Below are 23,650 nucleotides of genomic sequence, written 5' to 3' on the forward strand. Positions count from 1 at the left end.
CAGTTCACTGAGTTCCTTCCTTAGTGATGCCTTAGTTTTGTACGCAAAAAGGTTTCCATATATGTACGTTGGTTTATTTTAAAGGTATCTACTTTTAAGTCAGACATTATTACTGGTTTTTCTCAATAGACATGTACACAAACAGCGAATGTTTAATGTGTTCTGTTTACGCAGCTTGACAGACTGAGATATTGCTCAGAGGAGGCGTTCTCTTGTCTCTTTAAAATAGTTTTTCGTAGCGTTGCTGCAATACGTCATAAAATTCTCAATAGCTTTGAGGAGGCGTCGAATTTGAGCATCAGTGAGGAAATGAAAATTCTAAAAGGTACCTTAGATCGATTAAAGTATCCAAGGGAAACGATAATAATTTCTGGTTTTTAGCCCATTATTTTGTAAACTCTTAAACACTATCGGAAAGTAAAGCAGAAACTAGGGGAGAAAGAGATTGTTGTTTGCAAAAGGTGGGCAGATACTCGGTCTTCCTATCGACATGGAGCTGTTGAAACCACTTTTACCAACAAGGAGTATTGTCAAGTTACCTTAGCTACCGTTTTATTTTAGTCTGCTGTGACTAAGAGGGATGGTGGCAAAGCAATACAAATGTAATAATGTAAAGTAAGGACCTGCTTAGGATGAGAAGCACTTTGGACTAACGATATATATGGTGCGATACGAAGCGATATCTCCGTTTTAGGCTTTGCACTTTCTTTCCAGGGTCAAAACTGACAACACGCACCATCAAAACGCAGTAACCCCACTGCTTTAGAACGTTACCGACAAGACGTCATGCTGAAGCACTCTTAAGGGGTGTAAACTACGACTTGCTGATGAGATGGTACGACAAGTGTTCATTTACTTTGCCTAAAGCGGTCAGAGGAAAATATGCATGGGCGTATTTCCTGTGACGTTGCTTTTTACATTATGATTTGTCGCAAACGGGTTTGCCCTTAGAAGGTAAAGCAGTATACACAAATTTGTGTCTAAAGACAATTCATTTTCTCTTAGACAATGGTTCCAAGCGCGAACGTAATTACGCTCCAAACTACCTGGCTAACCTTACTGAATTCAGACTTTGAAAGAACATGTTAACTTTAAACATCTACGAACAATCCGACTCATGCCCATAAGTCACAGAGGGAAAAAAAGCACTAAAACGGATGAAATAAAATCTTTATTGCCTACTTTCAGTTAATAATTCAAATTCATTGGCTTAAAATATTTACATGCAGATGACAGCATCTTGGCACTGTTGACTTCTGTTAAGGAATTTAACAAGAAAAGAGACAGCAACTTCGTACCTGCATCCAAAGGGAAAAAAAAGAAAACTTCGAAGTCCCCGTGACTAGGTATTTACAAATCAATGAACTGTCTTTGAGGATAACAACGTGGACAAGCTACAGCAAAATGATACCGCTTATCATTAACTTAAATACACACGACTTTCAAGGCAGTAAATTGTTAATAACTATCCTTTCTTCATTAAAACTAACTTCCACTAATAAGAAACAGAGAGATTATTCAATGCCAAAAAAGTATGACAACTCAATTGTAATCTTGCTTTTTTTTTACTTTTTGTTTAAGGGGGAAAATGATAAAATAACTTGTTCTCAAAAAATATGAGAAACCGGGCCTGGTAGTTCAAAATACTATGGTGCTGATCCAAGAATTTTAAATGAGCGATTTGTATGTTTAAGCGAGACTCTCCGTTCTCTTGTCTCACTCGCATGAATCGACTCAGAAGTTACCTTCACAGTTTCACCATACATTTATGGTGAGCACTATTCATTGGGAATGTTAATCTAATAAGAATGGCGCTGCTCAAAGAACCTATTGAAAACTCTCAAGTCTACGAAATAATCGCAATACTTCTAGGTTCCAATGGTCAAGAATGCGTTTCAAAAATATTAAGTGCGCTAAATTCTTCTGTTTACCACAACTATTTGCAGATCATTTGCTAGGTTATGCTGTTGATTTTGAACGACAGCGATTTCCTTATCTAAAACTGCAAGATGAAATAGGCGATGGGAAATGTAAAACTGACAAAGTTGTTGACATCCAATACTGGATTAACGTTCGTCGTATTTTGAACTATCAGACCCGGTTGGGTGAGAAAAAGTTAAGTTTATTCATACACTGTTCACTGACTGAACTTCTTTTTTGATTTGTCAGCCTTGACTGCTTTTAAATTCACAGGAAATATTTACCCTGCAAAAGCCCTGATGTGGACGACAAAAAAATTTCCGGACTTCATAGTAATTGTGAATAGACAAAACTTCATAATTTTGAAATATAATAATACATTTTCCTTTAGTGATCAATTCCTCAAATACTCCACATTTCAGTCAAATCATGACGAACAGACACCAGTTGATACAGGGTTTTTTCTTTTCCGAACATTTATCTTAGATCCCTAATTTCTGAGAAAAAGGTCTTTTTTATGCCTCATCATAAGGGGGATTCGTACACCTTAAACACTCCGCGTCAAGTGTCAACCCAAGGCATGAGATTTTAAGATGACAGGGTCTCCAAAAGGCAACGAACACTTCTCAAATGATGCATCGAAAATTAAGTCAAACAATGAACAATCAAAGCTAACAATAAAAGAAGAGAGAAAAACTGATATAAGCAAATATCGAACAAACCCTTTGGATATTATACAAAAATAGACAACATATATCTGGCGCAAGTCGTCAGAGCTCTTTCTTAAAAACGCAATTATCACTCTTACTGGTGACTTGCAGGAAATTATCTCTTGTAATTGTGAAAACTTCATGGAATAAGCTCCGAAATACGGTGACCTCTTGACAGGTCCAAAGTCCCTTCTCCATCTGCTATGCTTCAGTACAGCGACCCACGTTGACTTCATATTTGAGAAACGAAACGGTAGGAATGCACAGTCGAACCACAAAGACACAAGAACAGCAGAGGTAATAGAACAATCTGCCAGTTGCACCGTCCATAAGAAACACTCACAAAAATGAATTTTTATAGACCGCGCTGTTCTTAATACAGAACTCCTCGCCGAATTTAACTCCACTTGAAGATAACGTGTCTTAAAGTCACAATAATAACATTATGCGCTCTCCTTGACTTGTTACAAAACACAGAAGCATTTGCAAAGAGGCTAAGTTTCATCCCTGCCGCATACACGCGCGGATACCGCGCAAAGACATGAACTTGGCGTGATTGTCTCACGGACGAGACCCTGAGGAACCACGCTCAATATATTCCATTAAGACTTTGAATATAATAACATTTCCCTTTCATTTCCGCCACCGTGAAGCCGGTCTCTAGTGAGTATTAATTACGCAGTATACTTCATGTAATGAAAAGGACATATCGTCCTACACTGCAGCTGGTTACACCCGCAAGGGGCCAGCGCTGACCTGTAGCCTCTCGTCATTGGTCTGCTGTTGCACCACGGTGCCGTTGTTCTCTGTGCTTCTTGTGCTTGACGTGCTGGAGTTACTCACAGTACTAATACTGCTGGTACTCCTATGTTTCAACGAGAGCGTGTTCGACCCGCTACTACCCATACTAGAGTTAGTGTCAAAATCTTCCAGCTCCTTGACGTGCTTGAGTTCTAGCTCCTCCTGCTTTTGCGTTCTAAAGTCCTGCAGGCGAGTTGTCTCTTGAAACATCTTATTAAAAAAAAAATCTAGGTTAGAAGCAGCCCTTAGAAATTTATAATTTCAATTCCAGCCATCCAAGTAACCCAAAGATAACAAGACACACCACCCTTGAACAACTTCGTTACCAGACAGACTTAAATTGGTTTTAGAAAACGCATAACAAGGGTATCTGATTGCTTTTAAAAACTGACATGGCATTATTTATAGAGAAACTTTAGTTCATCAATCATGCACTGAGCATAACTACTCAGGTCCTTATCAGATCAACTGTATTTTCTCTCATTTTCATCAGAGTCGATAAAAATCGCGCGCAAGCCATTTTTGGAATCAGTGGCTTTAGTATATTATCAACTCACGCAGAACGATTATGGTAAGATATGACGTAACTCGATCAATCAGAGGGTGCGCATTTCCAGTATAATATAAGCAATTAAATTAACTCTTTTTCATAATTTGGGATCTATCTACGTTGACAAAATGTACTAAAGAAGGGATAGCCTTCGATCTCTGTCACAATAAACTTTCATTATGAGCTGGTATGGTAGATTCGTTGGATGAATAGATTCCATGAATACACAACGCATGAGCAGGCAAGATACCTTTTCTTCCAGAAGGGCCCTTCTAACCGAGACCTTTTCCTGTAGGTCCTTCTCTTCGCGCTCGTGCTGGGCCCTTAGTTGCATGGTCTGTTTACTCTGGTAGGCGCTCAGTAACTCCTGCTCCTGTTGCAGCTTGACCCGTAGATTTTCCTGTTCGCGCACTTGGTCTTCGTCCAGCTTCAACTGGGTAGCAAAAGGAATCAAAATATCAGTTACCAGGATATAAAGCGCTAAGATTCGAAGATTGAAAGGACACGAGAAACAAGTTATCTCTCAGCCGCATATTTTAGAGCAATTGTCAAGTGGGTGCCGATCGTTATCCAGGATTAAACTTTTTGCCTTCGCTCCAAAATCAATCTAGAAGACTCGCGCCCTCCTTTCAACCGCTCTGATGTAGAACTAAACCAATCGAACTTCGTCGTTCACTTATTTTTTCTTTGGTTTCTAATTGATTCTTGGTGATGCCTTAGCTCGTTCTGATCGGCTGTTGTAATTCTTTGTTTTTGCTTTAACAAAACTCGCTCGAAATGCGTTCTTTAGCGAGTTCATTTAAGCGTCAGGGTTTCGACCAATTAGAAACGAGTAGCCTTCTCAGTCATTGACCATTCGACTATTACAAACTTACCGTTTGTCTCTGCAACATCTCAGAAATGCTCTGATCGTACTGAAGGGAGAGATCTGCCATCTTTCTCATCTTCTCCTCGCGCAGTTGCTTGGTGAGTTCCTTGTGTTTTTCCCTCGGTGCTTTCTCCAATATTTGTTTCTGCAGAGCTTTATACTGTAGCGTCTGTGTCTTTATCGCGTTTCTGTATTGCTTCTTGATGTGCATTTCGCGCGCCTGGAAGTAAACAAATTCTTCGTTAGCGCACATACTTGAGCGGTCGGGGTGTTGATCACTGCACCTGAGCAGTCGGTATGTTGAACTGTTTGCGACACATCTTCGTGAAAGCACGCGTAAGTTTCGGTTTATATTACCAAACATAGTTGCCACCAACATCAGCATTTAACATTCCCTACCTTCACTCTTATAAATATTCCTCACCGCATAAAATGTAACATGCAGTTGTAGCGTTCTGTCTCTTTTCTATGAATGACACGATGCAGTCCAGGCGGGCGCGGATTGTTCACCTCAAGGCACGCCTATTAATTTCTAGCTAGCTCTCAGCGCGCCTGTAGTTAAAATCCTTCTTACCTTGAGAGTTTTTGGCTGCATTTTGAGTTCAAACAAATGTCTCTTTCTAAGTTCCATCTCGACCCGTTTGTTGTATTCCACTTGACTGTTCCACTCTGTTTGGTGCTGGTTCTGCTGCTGATCTCGTCTCAGTCTGTGTACTGAGCTCAAGTGTCTGAACTCCATGTCCTGAGTACATTCATGATGTCTTATCAACATCATGTGCGACAATTCCTTCTGCTCATTCAGCTTGTTCATCTCCTATAATGTTATAGTCAATTTACCATCAGCATCTCATCACGAGACTGTTAACCCCTTAACTCCGAAGAGTGACCAGCATCTAATATCTCCTTAGAGTATCACCTCTGAATCGTACGTTAAGATTACAGGAACAAAAGTAGTGTGACTACCAACTTTTTACTCGTCCGTGACGAGAAAAATCGTGTCTCAGATCGTACATGTAGATGATGAAAATTTCTGAATCAAATCAATAAATTATCGAAGAAATGAAGGACTGAAGATGTTCTTCTTCACAGACTTTTTTTTTTTATGAATAGGAGTACAACACATACCCCTTACAAACAAACGAATCTTTTTTTTCTCTTTCCAATTTAAAATAACATTTCCTCCGCTGAACCAAAACCTAGCTGAATTAAATTTTGCTCAAGTTGCTAGTAAAAAAATGTTCATCTGTATACTATTGCAGATTCCCAGTAGAGTTTTTAGACAAGTGGCTTTAATCTCCTGTCGCCATTCGGAGAAGATTCTATTCCCAAGTATAAAATGCCCTACAACGCAGAGCTCGTACCTCGGTAAGTAACACTTTTTCCAAGTTCTGTCGCTGCAGGAGTTGTTCGCGGCGGAACTTTCTTAGTTCAGCATTGCGCACAATTTCATGTTCGTGCACTTTTTCTCGCAGCGCTCTCTCTTGCCGGTCATGTAATGAATTTTTCTGGCCTTGATAAGACATACGGTTGCTCTGATCCTGCAATAGCAAGTTAAAACAAACGCTTTGATTAGTTAGACGAAAGAACACCAGTTTCTATTAATCAAAGAATTGATCATCCTAAAGTGTTGCTTCAGCAAAAGGATAACACACTCACCTTTTTAAACTGGTTCTTAGCCGCTTTGTACGCCGCCTTCTGGTCGGAAAGAAATATTTTCATGTCGTTGTCGTGTTTATCTTTGATGTGTTTCAGTAACCTCCTCTCGTCTGCTGACATCTGTTTCAGCTTTTGTTCCATTTCAGTCTTGTGTCTGGTCCGTAGTTTTTCCAAGTCTCTTTCAAACTGGTGTACCTTATAAACAAGAACACACAAGTTCATGCCATACACTTCAAAAGAAAACAAAACAAAGCCTTGAACCGAACTTAATGTGCTGCTCAGTGATGGCTTGTGATTAACCTTTCAGTTTCAACGCTATTATCTCGATGTATTTAATTTCCTCGAGTGTCAGGTCGGAGAATGTTCTCGCCCATTAAGACAACATCTCCAAGTCGAGGAGTTTCGTAATTTTCGCTGCCTGCACATTCACCCGCCCTCATCAAGATATGTACAGTATATAAACAGTACCTGCTGATCATATTCCTTATCAAGATTCCTGCGGTGATCATTCATTTCCATCTGTAGCCTGCTCTCCAGTACAAGTACTTCCCTCTGATGAGTCTGCCTGAGCTTCTTGTACACTTCCAGCTGATCCCTCATCTCATCGCCCTGCCTGTTATGCTCCTGGTGCTGTCGGGCGATCAGATTTTGCGGGCGAATGGTAGCAAACCTGTCATCGTCTTCACGATGTTGTTGCAACTGAAAGGGGAAGGGAAAAAAATGTCAATTTTAAGTGATCAAGACACTGAATATTCTAATTAATTATTTGGAACGGTGATTTGCAGTTAGTCGCCCTAAGCGAAGTGAATTACATGTATACCACATCAAACGTAAATATCATGACAAAAATATATTAGGAAGGAGGAAAGTATCACATTAGTGAAACCGAATCATGTCCTCATGTGGCCTGACTTTCGGCTGGAGGGTAATGTGTCACAATCTATTTACCCCTATAAAACTGGTTTGTTAATGATGAAACAGTTTTGCTTGGATAACAAAGTTTGCAAAAAAATATTTTTGAGGAAAAGCATTAATCATACTAAAGTTAATTTGCTACAAGAAAAAGTAACTAAAAGTAGTTGATGTGATATCTAACAAGATTTTATCAACTCAATAAGTGTACAAACTCCTCCCCTCTCCAAAACATAATACGAGAAACCACTAACACTGATAGACGAAGCAGCAAACGATGAAATTCCAGCGGCAGCTGTATCATTATCTTGCTCGGCTCCTTGTATACTGTCCGTGCTGCTAGCAACACTGGCTGTGCTGCTCACACTCGCTTTCTTGTTCTTATCCATCTCGGCGCTCTAAAAGTGAGGTAAAATTACACAAATAGGTGATTACTCTCCCATAAAAGTAATACATTGTTCACGAGAGAAAAGCTTCACAGAAGGTAAAGAGGAAAGAGAGGAGGTTTAATTTGGACAAAAAATATTCTTCAAGAGAGACTATTCGAGCCTTACTCTCACAATCGTACAATTACTGAAAACACATAAGAAGCTTGTCCGTTTAACCGTCTAGCTTTCTAGTTTAACATTAACAGAATGCTTAAAGGTTTCAAGATTTGGAAAGTTTTATGGGTAAATGACAGTAAAAAAGTTAAGTAATAGTACTATTTAAGTCAAACATGTTCAACTGAACAGAGCATGACCAGGAATTAGAATGTGAAGTGATAAGAGAACTGTCACTGATGAGTAACGTGCAACACAAAAGACACAAGTACAGGTAATGTAAATAAGAGTATTCTTTACCTTTGTAAAAAGTTTTTAAGCTGTCGGAATGGTTGTTAACTCAACATAAACAGGTATAGCTTCAGATGCTTTGAGCGTGCAATGTGATCATTTTCTGGGGGATTTATGAAAACTGAGCAGTATCACATATGTAACGGGAAGCATTTGTGGTAACACGTCTGATGTAAGGAAGCAGATAAAGAATTCTTCCTGAATTGTTTAAGACAATAAGAGAGCCCTTTCTTGTGTCTAAAAGATTCATTTTCAAATGACTGACTGTGATAAAAGCCATGGTTAACTGGATGTTTGACCAGCACAAATTTGATAAAAGGATTCTTTTTCTCTTTGCTAAAACAACGAGACATGTAGTCACAATGACAACAATGAGGATGAGATGAGAAGGATGCAATGACAGAATTAGACGAAGGTTTGGATGTGCATACAACAGATGTGCAGACAGAACCTGTGAAGATCTGAAGTGAAGAAATGACGATGACGAAGATAAGGAGTCTTCAGAGAAGGCCAAGCTGTCCTCAGATGCCGAAGGGCCGTCCCCTTCCTCCAACACCCCATCAAAGTTTACATGGCATGCGGACGTGGGAACAATGAATAGAGACTAAGGTTTACATACATAGGAGAGACACACAGAGGACCTTTAGTAGGCTGAAGATTCTAATAAACAATCTCTGTTAACTGATAAGGGAGAAGATTCTCAATTCAACTGAGTAGAGCACGCTACCAGTATCATTTTGCCCAGTTCTGACCATACACCTGAAAACTACACCATCATCTTGCTACTTCATTTTACAATTACTCTTCCCTTTTCTCGTGTTAAATTATCTCTTTTTATTTAAAAAAAGGAATTTAATTGAAAAGCACTAGTTCTAACTTTATCTTGCCCTTGCCTAGGCTCAAGAATCAACCTGCATCCCAGAGATTGGCCTATGTCTCTCCCCACTCATGAAAAGGCAGAAATCAAGCTCCGCCACTCTCTATTTCTATAGTATTTCTTACAAACTGTTTTGAGTTGAGATTATGTCACAGAAATGTATAAAGATGCATAACACCCTGTATAAATCATTATGTATATCAACATCGCAGCTTATTGCAGATTTTTCGTCCATGGAGATATGTGAAGAAGACAGGGAAGGGAAGGGCAGTGGATGTCTCGCAAATGCCAGCAAATGGCTTGACATGACCCTCCCAATAAGCAGTGAAACACAGGTTTACCTATCAGTAAGGAATCAGATCTTCTCTATAGAAGTCTCTCTATCATATTTTAAGATAATTTGTTTCATTCTCACAAAACCACAACTGTGTTAACACTTGATTCTTTGTTCAGTCATTTTTCTTACCAAGCCATGGTGTGAGTTTGTATTGTCCATTTTTGAAAAAAAAAATAAAATGCTTACTCATGTGTCTTCTGTGTCCACTGCCTTAATGTATTTTCAATGTTTTTTTTTTTCAATTCTGTGCACCCTTGATATTTATGAGGTAAAAGCTACACAAAGCACTAATCAATGTAAGGGTTGGTTTTGTGCAATACTATTTCAAAAAATGTTTTCAGTGCAAAAAACAGAAAAGAACCATATTTAAGCCCAAAAGTTCAATTCACATTTTGTTACACAAATAGTGTCCACTTTTGAGAAATGCCTGATTACAAGTTGTGGTAAGTTTTCACTTTCCAAAGTATATTCTCTACCAAGATCAACTACAGAAAGACATGGAAAGAAACAAACATGCAAATTTGACAGTAACTTACTGCTTCTGACTTGTCATCATCATCTTCTGTCTCTGCAATAGAACTGTCACCTTCTTCACTTAACTCTCCCGTAGGATCCCCCATAATCATCTTCTTCATTTTGCGGTAATTCATATTGTCAAGGGCCCTTACAGCCTGTTTTGTTCGCTCAATCAGCTCAAGGAGGATGCCTGTGGGTCTTGGTTGGGATACAAATGGATGCTGGACAACAACAAAAAACACAATTTATCATATCAGATATGTATTGAACATGACAAAACAACCTACAAGTACCTTTTATTGACCTGATCCCACTGTAACATTTCCCTTGTCAAAATGCAGAATTCTTCAGGCATTTCTCATACTTCACATATTCCAAGCTCTTTAAAGTGTACAGTTAAGAAACATATTTAATCACACTCCAGTAACTTACTTGTAGAAGATCTTCTGCTGTGGGTCTTTCAGCTGGTTGCTTCTTCAAGCATAGCTGAACAAACTCAACAAAGCTTGCACTCCTAAAATTAAAAAATGAAAAAATAAATAAATTAGACCTGAAATTTGAAATAACTACCTTGGGGGACACAATGTACATTTATTACTACATCTGCATAAGCTCAAAAAAAAAAAAAACTGACAAATCCTTCACCCTACCCTATCCATTGCTAGGGAATTAAGACCTACGTCTTCCACAGGTGCATTCACAAATACTTTAACAATTAGTGTTGTTCAACTTACCAGTTATCTGGAGTAGAAAGCATTGGTGGATCATTCTGAGCAATGTGATAGAGAGCACTCATGGCATTCATGTTGAAAAGAGGTGGCTTTCTCTCAGCTAAGAAAAATTTAAAGGCACATTATGTATTATCTAAATTCCTGTTGTCTGAAATATGAAATGTACATGATATCAGCATTGACAAATATCACATCATTGGTGGATATGGCATTGTGGCAACACAAAAATTTTGTATCACTGCAATTCCATTACAGATGTGTTCCACTTATGTAAAGGTCGTCCAATTTACCAAGCAATAAACCTTGCAGACAAATCAAGAACATACCTAGTTCAACACATGTGATTCCTAATGACCACACATCCACCTAAGGGAGTAAACCAAGCATTAGCAAAAACAGCCATGTGCGTGCAGTTTGGAAACCACATTCCATTAAAAAAAAAGGTAAAATGTAAAGTATGCAATAAACTTTACACCAGATAACATTTGACATGACCCTTCCTTTTGTAAAAACAAGTCATCATAATAATTGCTAATGTTGGAAGCATACAGTGCACAATCTAGAAGGCATGAACAATTGATCTTCGTGTAAGTTCCCAGTTTTTCATTGACAAAGTTTCCAGGTAATCTAAGGTTGAAAATCTCGTAAGGAAATCACTTTAAATTTTGTTCAAACGAGTGAGGAAATACGTTTGACCCTCTGTGAGTTATCAGTGAATTAATTTCCCAACTAATAAATTATATTTTTGTTTGGATAGCCCCAGAAATTCTCACAACTTTCCCAGCAAATAAATGTGGGTACCTTTCCATCATACTGTCCTTCATCCATGGCTAAGATAACTTCAGGAGCCATCCTAGCAAAGAGTGAAACTATATCAATATGTGTCTTATCCACATAATGTATGCTAACACATTTTTATCTTTAAGGCTGGATTACAATTATAAGTCTTCAGAAAAAGGGAGCAGGAGCAGAGAGCAATATGGAAGACACAGATACAGGAAGCCATACAGGCACTTCTAGAGTGGGAAAAAAATCTCATGACAGGCCTTACATATGTTGTGGTTCAATTCTATCCTTGGTTTAAATTTTATTTTCTTTCCTTTTTGGGTATTGTAATGTATGATAATGAGTTTGAAACAAAGGAAAACAAAATTTGAACCAAGGGAAAAATTGAACCACAACACATACAACAACTTCATGGAATCAATAAAAGGTTGAGAAGTTAGTAATACTATACACTGGAAAACAGAGGCCATATAACAAGCTGGCTTAAATTCCTTACCAATATGGTGTGCCCACAAAAGAATTTGCTGGAGCTGCTAGAGCTGCTGAACCAAAATCAGCTGAAGAAAAAAATGAAAATAGTTTACTTACTTATTATTTGCATCAAATGTAAAGGACAAATGTTTACAGAGAAAGAAAATAAGGTACAACTCACCTAACTTGACTGTTCCATCTTCAGTCAAAAGAACATTTCCAGCTTTAATGTAAACATGCAAGAAAAAGAGTCAGTTCTGCCTAAATTATCTGAACCTGTTTCCTCAGCATCAAGTGATACAAACTAAGAAAATCAATCAGTTTTTAAAGTCTTAAAATGTTTTAAAAAAAATTATTTCTCATTTACCTTTCACATCCCTGTGAATTCTTCCATTTCTGTGCAGATATCTTAGACCCTAAAACAAACAAACCAAAACTTAATGATTTGTGAGAATCATCAACAGCTTAAAAGCTTTAACATGGAACATTAATGACCTAGATAAACAAAACAATGAACAAATATCTGGGCAATTTTAATGATACCACTCTGTTGATGTAACATGCTTACCTGCAAAGCATCTTGGCATATTGCAGCAATCTCTACTTCTCTAAGTGGTTTCTTGTGAACTGTTTAAAAAAAAGAACATTCAAATCAAATTAGCTTATAACATTTCCAGCTACACTGAAATAAACAAAGAAATGTTCCTACTATGATATGTTTACATAGTATTACACAAATTTGCAAGATTTTGTATGTTATGAACCAGAGTCAATCATAGAAAAAAAACCATTCAACATACCCTCTAAAATATCTGAAGTTGAACCAACACAATACTCCATAACAAGCTAAAAGATGAGAAAAGGACATAATTGACATCTGAAAGTATTTGTAGTACCTCTATTTACAAACACTACTTTAGATTACTTTGCAATCAAAGACAAGAGAAAAGGTGTGAAAACTTTTCTGTTCAAGGCAAGATTCACGGTATAAATACCTTGTGCGCTTTGCTTATGTTTGAAGAATATTTCTTTCCATATTTAAAATAATAAAATAAATATTGCAATCACCTAGTTGTGGCCTCACCAAGACCTACATGTATGTTTAAAAACCTACCCATGCTGTATGCTCCTTTAAATGACATCCCTTGTAGCTAATGGTGTTCTTGTGGCTACAGAGCTTTAGAAATTTAACTTCTTTCACAATGTCTTGCCATTTCTACAATATTCATAAGAGATAACAGCTTCATTAGAAATTTCACCTATAATGTAAAATTAAGAGTAGTATTCACAGTTTTGGAAAATTTCAAATATGCACAACTGCATGCATTTGAAAGTGTCATCTGAATGCCATGGGTCATTTTTTAAAATGTGTAAGATTAAACACTAAGGATTCCCATTCTTTACTAATATGATTGGGAGTAAGTCTTAGCATATGTGTAAATGATTATAAATCTGTGTTTATAATGAAGGTTTTGTCCCTCCCTCCCTGTAAAGAGAGTACTTACTTGCACATGTAGAGTACCACTCAAAAGAAAGTTGACAATGTTGATTCAAAACTCAGTCCTCAAAGCCATCAAGAATTGAGGATTGTGGATTGACAATTGAGAATTGAGACTTGAAGCTCATGTATTGAGTATCAAGAATTGAGTGTCTAGAAATTAGGAACTAAATCCTTGATACTGTATCTGTTTTTGCTTACCTCATTGGACTGTTTGCCACCATAGGACATCTTCTTGATTGCCACCACCTCATTATTTTTAACATTTTTGGCCTAAGGACAACAAGTTTCAAATTTTAAATTCAATTAATTGATACCCTTCTCAACCAAGGGTACCTTGTTGACCTGCTTTTATTCAACTGCTTGTGAAATTTTGGAAAGCAATTTATTAAGACAAGACAGCCTTTCAGCATTTATAAAGTGTCTTGAAATGCAATTACCAAACCTTACAGAACAAGTTGAGGATAGCTTTTGTCCGTTACTCACATAGGGATCAAGGTTTAATTAAGACACAAGTAACACTCTTCAGCTGAGTTGTTTTAAAATTCTCAACACCTGTTTTCTGGATAATGAACCAATATTGTGTAGAAGTTGTACATCAAAACAGAACCTTGAACTTTGGAAGACTTACATAGTAAACCGCTCCAAAGCTGCCATGTCCAATTTCTCTCAGATCAATGAAGAGTTTCTCCGGGTCTTGCTCATCAAACAAGCCCGAATATTCCGAATTCCTAAAGAATCCACCCTTTCCATGCCCTGCCAAGGGCATAGCCGCATCAGGATCCCTCTGTCCACAGCGTAACAAAGAATTCTTGTCTAAAGCCTAAACAGAGAGATTAAGGTACAACATTTATGTCATCTAATCATAAATATAATATCCCAATTTATACAGACTAATGTTCTTTAAGAAATTACAGACCTCAGCAAGGGACTCTGGGGAATTTACTATGGAGTTTGTGGTCTTCAATCCCCTAAGTCTTAAAGTGATGTCTCTTGTTTATGCCCAATTTATAGAAAAAGAATTCAGCTACTGGTCTGGAAACTGTATTGTTATGGATAGTCTCAAGCTTGAGCTGCATTACACATTTCCAAAAAAAGTCTATGCTTGTATAAAACTGTTAAACACAGGTTTTAAATCTAAGAGCACATTATGTTGGATAGCAATTCAAGCTAGCCTTACAGCAAAATATAATTCTTCTTAAAAAGCAGCATCTTTTACAAAACTGTTTACAAGATACCTTTGCAGTTCTAAAGTCCTAAAAATTCTTAAGTAGCAAAGGCATTCTGCAAAACAATGTTTTGCCTTGTCAGGGTTTCTGAGAAAGTGTAAATTCCAATAAAATTTCAGTTTTCCCCTTATAAGTCTCTTTATGTTTAGATATGGTTTATACAGAGATTTCATGGGGTAAAACTTGTCAAGTACTTTAGAATACTTTCCATAATGAAGAAATTCCATTGAAAAGTTTTCCTTGATATTTTCTCCTCATAAGTTAACTGTTACATAAAAAAAAAACTTGACACAGAAAATCTGGCAGTGTAAATGTTTTTTGATCTAAAAAAGCACATTACTCTAGCTGTTAACCACTGGAAAATTATTTCAGTTGGAGTTTAGTAAGTAACGAGAATATGTTTCTAAATCTGCAGTATTTGATATTGCTCATAGCTTATAGAGTCACTGGAGCACAAATATATAATACCAGTTTAAGAGCTGCTATGGGCATGTACATTGTGAACATGTATCCTGAGTCAGAGAAATTTTCCTTAGGCTATATAGCGACCCTGTTTACTTGGAAACCATGTTCTCCTGAACAAGAACATGAAACATTTTAATCTACAATCAAACTATGAAATCTTCTTTAAAGTTTAAATAGTAACTAGGGTTACCTAAGAGACTGCAAACAATGGACAAATTAAAAATTAAATATTTGTAATCCACTACTGAATTTTTAAAACCATGAACAGCAACAAAAGGCATATAAAACCAAAGGTTACAAAACATTTCATTTCACAATTCATTTGATTAGAAACAGAAAATGATGATCTCAACATCCTTCACCTCAAGGAAAACCACAGAAGAACTTGGAAAAAAATCCATGAATAAAGGTAAACTACCTGACAAACAGAACATACTTAAAAGGCACTATCAAGAAATAGTTTAATTCAAAATAAAACATTAAATATGTCTACCTTTCAAAAATAGAATAACATTTTCTATATTTTAAAGTTAGTCTCAAAGACTGAAACAGACCAAATCCAAATACTAAGAAGTGTAACTAAAGCAGTCAGGTTAATACGGAAGGCAAACTCAAATTTAACCACAATGGTAAACTCTCTGGGAGTCAAACTGTTACTGTGGTCAAACACTATGTGATATCAAATTTCTGAACTCAACAAAAATTAGTAAATAGCAAAGGGGCTCCTTGTCTTGTAAGAAATAATCATTGCCCCATAAGGTTAAAGCTGAACAGATTAAGAGCTTTTAAAGAATCTACAACTACTGATTGAATATTTACTTGATTCTATTAAAAATGTACCCTTGATGTTGGGGAATAATTCAAATATAACACAGCCTACATTGCAAATATTAAGGTAGTTAGAAATTATATTGTCACAAACACAAGAATCACTGGCTAAAAATTCATTACTTAAGTGTTATAGTTTGACATGATCGTTTCAGAGGTAATGATATTCAAAACATCACGTTTCTTGGGACAGTCAGTTCTAAACAATAGTGACAAAACAAGGATTATGCAAGAAGAGATACATTACAATAAAGGATTCCGTGTTATTTCACATCCCAACTAGAATTTGATTGCAATCGTATTGCCCAACGAAACAACACACTTGGTAGCAACGTTCTATTAAAGGTGACATCATTTCAGTGTTTAACACGTACATGGAATGCAATGTGCTTAATTATCCTCGAAAACGATCTTTATGAATACCTAGCAGACAATAACAAAACCAAAACTGAAGCACGTACGAACTGCCCAAAGAAACTAAAACTTCGATCGTCGATCGAGAGGTACTTAGAGTTGAAGAATAAGAAATAAATTCCAAAATCATCAATGTGTATTAATGTTCCGATATTAATCGCAAGGGCGACCAGGTACAATCTAAGATGATGCATGGGTGCTAGATCACGATACAATATGTAGCGTTATGAAAACCATTTAACATACACTGGTTTCCTTATCGAGAAAATAAAGCAAAGAAATACTTACACACGGCATACAGAATAAAAGTTCCGAAAGGTTTGGGTGATAATCCTTTTGCCCTCTTTTACCGGAAACTAATCGATCTAAATCGGAGCAATTTTCGAATCGATCTCTCGTGTCGAGCCAAATCGTAGTGTCACAGCGAGGACGAGTTTACGAGGTCTTAATAACTGTCTCCGTTTCTGATAGTTATTTACGTCTGAGAGACGAAAGAGGAAAAACAATGACGACAAAGCATCTTCAAACAAGGTCAGTGTCATTGCCTATAATGGCAACGGAGAATAAAACCACTTTGTGGTACACATTCCGGACGTAAAAAAATCGCATACACCTCACTATCTAACGATTCAACACTCACGAGCTGCCACGAGACTATCACAGGACACCGGTAATTTTCTCTCAATCTTTCCGTAAACGATGGATCAAGCGACAGTCTGTCTGGAGAATTCCCTAAATTGAACATGCAGAAACAAACAATTGAATAGTGTCGATCGTGGCGACGTAGAAAGAACCTCGGGGGTGCGCCCGAACATGGCCACTCATTTCCTTGCGAATACAAAAGAGAACTTAAACAAACGGCGTCCGCCGCCTGTATTTAAATTTTCTTCATCATAGATTAGGGCAAAATTCTCCTACAAAGCTACGTGACTACGATCAAGGCGAAAGAAAAAAACAATATGGTCCAGGATTATCAGGTCCAATCGCCTTGATCTTCACGTAAATGCATGCCTGTCCGATAGATTCGCTTTCTTTTGCAATTCTGTTCTCAACACCGAAAACATCGGAAGCCATGGCATCAGAATTTATCGAGTTACAGCATTGTTACAAACTCAAAGAGATGAGCCACCAACCTTTTAAAAAATCTAACTCGAAGAAAGAGTCTTCAATATGAAGCTATTTCAGCGAGCTACTACATGCGATCGGACGTTACAGCACCATATTACGGTAGAAGCTATTGTCCGACGGATGTACAGCATGCGAAACGAAAATTGTTTGCGTTTCGCGCCAGGATATCACGACTATACCGCTCTGAAATAGAGAACAGTAACTGTAGGTCTTAAATTTACCTCTTATTCTTGATATCCTTCGAAGAATCTTCATGAAACACAACAAAAACTCATGAAATGCTAATCACTCCCAAACATCTTCCCAACAACATGGCGAATTTTCTCGCTCTTACGCGTGCGCATGACGTATGTTGATCAACATTCCCGATACCACCCTTATTGATCCCAAATTTACCTTATGGGGGTGTAGTTGGAGGACACGGTTGAAATAATAATAACCGTTCAGTCTCCTTGATGCTGACTTTAAGTTAAGATTGAGTTATCCTAGGAAACGAAAAATCTTAAAACTTAAAGAAAGTTGCAAATCTAGGAGATATTTATTGGTTAAATAGAGGTAGATTAATATTAGGGAAAATCACTATTTAGTTATTCAAAATAAGAAAATTTTTAAATTTTTATTCATAATTTATGCTGTCTTTTTCAGTAAATCACGAAAAAGGTGCAGCTAAGTTATTGATTTGGAAACTCTTGATTTAACTTTGAGAGTACTGAAAGGCCTTAGCCACCATTCCTGATGACCTCTACCCTTTGACATCTGTCTTGGAAGCATGCAGTAATGATAGCTAAGTAGATTTTCATGCCGCATGCCTATGACGCTGGATCATTCTTGGATATTGTAAGAAATAACATGTTTATCACTTGTGGGAGTTACAATTGACTTATTAGGGTCACTGCTCAAAACCATTCAAAAAACTTTGTTTAACATGTACAGTTACATTTTGTCTTTTGACACAATTTAACATATTTAATTAGCTAACTGATATGAATTTGATTTCTGCCATGTTCTTATGTCTGTGTTTTTTTTTTATCTTCCTTGAAGAAAAGGGGTGAGTTTGGGTTCATTCCCCTTTTTTAGCGGCTGTTTTTTTTATTTTTTATCTTCCTTGGAAAAAGGGGGAAAGAGTAGGTTCATTCCACTTTTTAGCAGGTGGTTTTTGCAGGACATTTCTCCACAATATAAAAAAGTAATATATGGTTTAATGATCCAATTATAGCAACAGACACTTTATTACAAAATTCTCCAAAAATCTTGAGTAATAAATACTTACTAAATTTATAGACCAACATGCATTTTTTGGCATTCATTCCCACATGAAAATGTACATGTACCAACATATGTTCTTCAAATACACCAGCCCTACTTTTCCATTTTCATCATTCTTTTTTTTCAAATAATTTCTTGAACAGGGTCTGACAAAAGGCAAACACTTGAACATCAGCCTTGAAACTCTATACGATGGTCAATTTATGTTTTCAACTCAGTTGATGACACTACGTTACCCTGTTATACTCTCCCATCGACAGAGCACCACAGTTTCTTTAGAAACTTATACCCTTTATTCATATTTCTTGAACATATTGACAATTTCTTTCTGGAATTCTCTTGCTCTTCACCAGCTGAGGATAAATCTGTCTGCTACTCAGAAGCTTTTTCCTGACTAAAAGACATTCTTGTCAAGATTAATAATTTGTTGTTTTACAAAAAGTTTTCTCTCACACAGTACAAGTCTGAAATAAATATATGACAGACTTTAACATCAACGGGTTGTTAGCATTCGAAGCTGTTTCTTTTTCATTCGTTTCATCTTTGCTGTATTTTTAATCTGAAACACAAACCAGAACAAAGACCAAATGTAAGCCATTACTCATTTTGGTAACGTAAACAACTTAATGGAAAGTGATTCAAGTACGTGGCAGTTTTCTGTGTATCAAAGTAGTATGGTTTTTGCCTCAAAATTAGGGTAGATATGACGTGAGCTCACAGTCACCCACACTGCTACAGGTGACTTTGGTATTCAGAGCACAAAGCATTGAAGAGTATGGCTATTCTACCTACTCCCCTCTCTGGACCCTACTACTTGACCCTACCTATTGCAGAGAGTCCCCAGCATTTTGTCTGGTTTTATCATTTGTTTCATCCCCTTTGAAAACTGATTGAAGTTCTCAAAATATTCTGAAGCTTGTTGTCACCAAAGACCACATCAGCGCAACTAGTGGCTAAATTTAATCATTTAAGATACCAGGATTAGAAAATGAAAAACAAATCTTCAATAAAGGATATTTTATGAGAGATTCGTCACACCTCTTGTACAACTTGAGATTTCTTTTCATTCTCCTCTTTTTGCTTTCTTCTTTCCTCAATTTTTCTACGTTTTTCCTGAATATAATACAAAACCACCTTAATCAATCATAGCAATCAGAAAACAGTGCAAAATAAAAATAAAGTATTCAAAACAATACAAAAAAATAACAGTTGGTGTTAAAAAATGATTTTTCATTCAATTATCCTAAAGATCAAATTAGCATGATTAATAGAGAACAAAAGATGGATTGTTCTTTTTTTCTGTAACTTTAAATATAAGCATGGTCTCTGCCACCTGCTAACCCTTTACCTCTCATGAGTGACCAAGACAGAATTTCTCCTCACAATATTAATAAAATATCAACCAGAAAAGTGATGAGAATAAAGAAAATTTTCAATTTGGGGATATTAGTTGATCCAATACTAAATTCTCTGAACTAACATAAGAATTGTATGGTTGACAGTAAGGAGAATTACAAATTTGATCTGGGAGTTAAAGAGTTAAAACCTTCTGTAAAATCAGAATAAAAGCCTTCTAACCTCTTTCTGTCTCTTTGTTTCATCTCTGAGTTCCTTTTCATAAATCTTCATTAACTTCTTTTCCATTCTTTCTTTCTGTTTCTTGTCCCATGGTGTATGTAATGGCTGAACACCAATAACAGCTGACTTCCTGTGAATAGAAGCACAACATAATCAGTCACTACAGTGACTTAAATCAAACTGAACTCAAAGAATAGGCCTATGGTGTCCATTGGAAGTGTCTCTTTTGAGAAACTGCCCAAGCAAAAACAAGTAATTGATTCAGAGTATTTCAGTACAATTTTCTTGAAAATTGTTCAGACATGATATCATGTAATATGTAAACTGGTGATAACTGTGCAAATTTCATTCCAACTTCCCAATTTTATTTCTGTCAATTGATTCTTAATTCTTACATTGTACATTTGTTATCATTAGATTTGGGTGTCTTCCATGGGCATTATGCATGTTTATATTACAAAATCCAGTTTAACCTCAAGCATCACTTTCAAGGTACAGACAGGCAAATTTTAGAGGGAAGGTATTCCCAAAACACTGAAATCAAAAGAATACCCATATGAAAACAACAAGAAAGTGTCAAAAATAAGTGTAAATCAAGATAAAAATATAGCTGGGGGATAAATTTTCAGCAACTGGGGTCATCATTCATAAGAGCTCTTTTTAAATGGTTCTACCCTTAGCTGCTGATCACAGGCATGTGGATAACATCATTGTCATCAACATAATTAGTATCATTTTGTTACCATTATTACTCTTATTACCATTGTATTACTATCATTATCATCATCATCATAATATCGTTACAGTACAATTTGCAATTTGGTCTTTTAAGATTGCTGAGCACAAATTACCAATCAATACATCAGCCTGATGTCTTCAAAGTCTGGGATACTTAAATTTTCATACAGGCTAGTGATAAACAATGCAGATGTACACCTTGAAATTCAGTGTCCAAGACATAATAATACAGCATGATTGAGAATAGGTGTTCTATACTCTTTAACCAGAGTAAAATTCTCTACTTGACCCCAGATTGCTCTCAGACCAATGGTGCTTAAATGAATTGTAAGCCAATTGACTCCTGAGTGTCAAAGAAGTGTCTTCACAAATCATATTTGTAATAAAACTGCGAAAATGAGCCATATTCTTTGTAATGTCTACATAGTCTATGTCAATGGTTTTTATAAAGTATTAGTTTTACAGTTGAGAACTTTATTTCCTGCCACCTGCCAGGTGGTTTACCAGAATTATTACAAAATAAAACTTGAAGATGAAAGTGCTCATGCCTAAATTACAATAAATGGCACCACTCACTATGAGGCCAAGATTTTACAATTAGGTGCAAATTTGACTTTCACAAGCAAGATTTCCAGACAGTCCCACACTCTACTATGCATGCAGTTCTTGTAGAAAGAAAAAAATGGCGAAACTATAGATTAACTTATTAGAGAGTGCGGCTATGTTTTAGAATAGTATGGGGTTATACAGAAATCACTCCTATTATGGAATATTACGACGTTATTAAAAAATATTGTTCAGTCAATATTACAGCACGTCAAAGGATATCAGATAACAATCCTTATTTTTAGCCACCATCATCACTCTCTAAGACGTTCAGAGGCGATTTTATCTCCCGTAGCCTTGCGAATCAACAACTTGAAAAAAACCTTATCATAAAATCTGATGTGATAAAAAGAAAGTCCATTTCGTATCCGATTCGGCGTAAACGTATTTGTTCCAAACTATCGATGTTGTCAAGTAGAGAGTGAATTTTGATCTTTGCTATAAAGGTTTGGTCGCAATGTTGACCTTAAAAAGACATTTAACTCTAAAAGGAACTGACCTTTTCTTCTCGCTCTTCCAAACCCTTCCAGACTTTGGTTTTCCGCGTGGGATGCTTTTACGCTTTACCCCTTCCTCTGTTGTTTTGGATGCCGCCATGTTGTTCCATGTGCTTACTGATGCCCGCACGTGAGTCAGCAGATTCACCATTGGCTCACGTCACTTCCTCATTCAACATGGCGGCCAAAACGTTCCAATTTGGACGGATTGTTCTCCAGCCTTCAGTGGTGTTTTTCCACTCCAAATTATCATTTGCTTTTGTGAACAGAAAGCCAGTCCTCCCTGGACATGTTCTTGTGTCTCCTATTCGCGTTGTAAAGAGATTTTGTGACTTAACAGAGGAAGAAGTCATGGACTTGTTCGTTAGCACGCAGAAAATTGCTCGTGTTATTGAGAAAGAGTATGGGGCGACCTCACTCTCGATAGCGATCCAAGATGGACCCGAAGCAGGACAAACAGTGGAACATGTCCACGTACACTTGTTACCAAGGAAGAAAGGAGATTTTGAAAGCAATGACGATGTTTACAAAGCGCTCGATGAACATGACAAACAACAAATTGAGTCAAAGGGGGTTGAATTTAGGAATGAAGATGATATGTCTAAAGAGGCAACAAATTTAGCCTGTCTTTTTTCTACAGGGCTATGACCAAGTGTTAATTTAAATGATAAGAAATGAGTGCCTTCACGATTAGGCCAGGAACTTGTGTAGTCAAGACGATTCGCAAACTTTCTCTGGTCCAGCTGTTCTGCCTTTACGCTTAGCGTGTTTTTGTCATTAGCTACTACTGTTTCGAACTCAATCTATGATTTCTACGAGTGGATGGTCTACAGCTACTATTTGAGAAATGGAATTAAATGTGTTGTATCTGAGCCTCGAGTATTCATTTCATAACGATAGGACTGTTGATCTGTTTCCTTTAACCCCCTCGATTGCCTGTCAGTTCATACATTAAGTACGACCAGTGTATTGGCAAGTCAGTCGGTCAACCCATCGGCATTAAGCTGGATTGGTAAGGTAGTCCTGTAAATGAAATATTGTTTTAACTTTTACAGTTTAAACTCCATTTGATTGCCTATGCCCAACTTTCAACAATAGTTTATAAAGTGAATAAAACTCTCCCCTTTTGAAAAAAGTCAGTTTGCCAGGGGTAAAGAGGAGTAACTGTCTGTGTGGGGAAAAGAAGCGTAACAATGTACACAAAGAGTCGTTGCTCATCCTAAGTAAGCTGTGAGAAGGGAGTGATGGAATGGGAAACTAACAAAATTAAAATTAAAGTGGTTATAAACGTTGTGTGAACCTGACTTGAAACTAGAAGCAGTGGAAAAAAAGTTAATCTGTTAATCTTTTTTAACACGACCATAAGAGACATCGTACAGCAAGGCAGCAGTGAAGGTATATTATGATACATTAGGTGGAAAGCTGCTAGCAACAC

At 36.9% G+C, this 23,650-nt stretch overlaps 3 protein-coding genes across 8 annotated transcripts; 1 reads left to right on the top strand and 2 right to left on the bottom strand.

The window, feature by feature from the left end:
* Window positions 1–1,158: 1,158 nt before the first annotated feature.
* Window positions 1,159–17,881, bottom strand: LOC113672109 (serine/threonine-protein kinase TAO1). 6 transcript variants are annotated; one of them, XM_027188387.2, is made up of 23 exons: window positions 17,752–17,881; window positions 14,098–14,289; window positions 13,668–13,739; window positions 13,083–13,184; window positions 12,769–12,814; window positions 12,537–12,595; window positions 12,336–12,384; window positions 12,150–12,191; window positions 11,994–12,054; window positions 11,513–11,564; window positions 11,038–11,077; window positions 10,715–10,811; window positions 10,413–10,494; window positions 10,001–10,201; window positions 8,702–8,854; window positions 7,672–7,815; window positions 6,974–7,204; window positions 6,506–6,700; window positions 6,211–6,387; window positions 5,424–5,663; window positions 4,857–5,069; window positions 4,232–4,414; window positions 1,159–3,641 (listed from the first exon to the last, which is right to left on the bottom strand). In XM_027188387.2, the coding sequence occupies exons 2-23, from the start codon at window positions 14,233–14,235 to the stop codon at window positions 3,360–3,362; spliced, it is 2,859 nt and encodes a 952-aa protein (XP_027044188.2). In that variant the 5' UTR covers window positions 14,236–14,289; window positions 17,752–17,881; the 3' UTR covers window positions 1,159–3,359. The 6 variants fall into 6 exon arrangements, with proteins under 6 accessions (XP_027044188.2, XP_027044189.2, XP_027044187.2 ...); XM_027188388.2 differs by lacking the exon at window positions 17,752–17,881 and adding an exon at window positions 17,043–17,545; XM_027188386.2 differs by lacking the exon at window positions 17,752–17,881 and adding an exon at window positions 16,691–17,295.
* Window positions 17,882–18,709: 828 nt separating this feature from the next.
* LOC113672115 (coiled-coil domain-containing protein 86) lies at window positions 18,710–22,376 on the bottom strand. Its single transcript, XM_027188396.2, has 4 exons — window positions 22,218–22,376; window positions 20,375–20,504; window positions 19,835–19,909; window positions 18,710–19,355 (listed from the first exon to the last, which is right to left on the bottom strand). Exons 1-4 carry the CDS (start codon window positions 22,364–22,366, stop codon window positions 19,290–19,292), a joined length of 420 nt encoding a protein of 139 aa, XP_027044197.2. The 5' UTR covers window positions 22,367–22,376; the 3' UTR covers window positions 18,710–19,289.
* LOC113672113 (bis(5'-adenosyl)-triphosphatase-like) lies at window positions 22,366–23,350 on the top strand. Its single transcript, XM_027188394.2, has one exon. The coding sequence runs from the start codon at window positions 22,393–22,395 to the stop codon at window positions 22,861–22,863; it is 471 nt and encodes a 156-aa protein (XP_027044195.2). The 5' UTR covers window positions 22,366–22,392; the 3' UTR covers window positions 22,864–23,350.
* Window positions 23,351–23,650: the final 300 nt, after the last annotated feature.

Source organism: Pocillopora damicornis, chromosome 12 (genome assembly GCF_964200805.1).
Source record: "Pocillopora damicornis chromosome 12, jaPocDami1.2, whole genome shotgun sequence".
NCBI lineage: Eukaryota > Metazoa > Cnidaria > Anthozoa > Scleractinia > Pocilloporidae > Pocillopora > Pocillopora damicornis.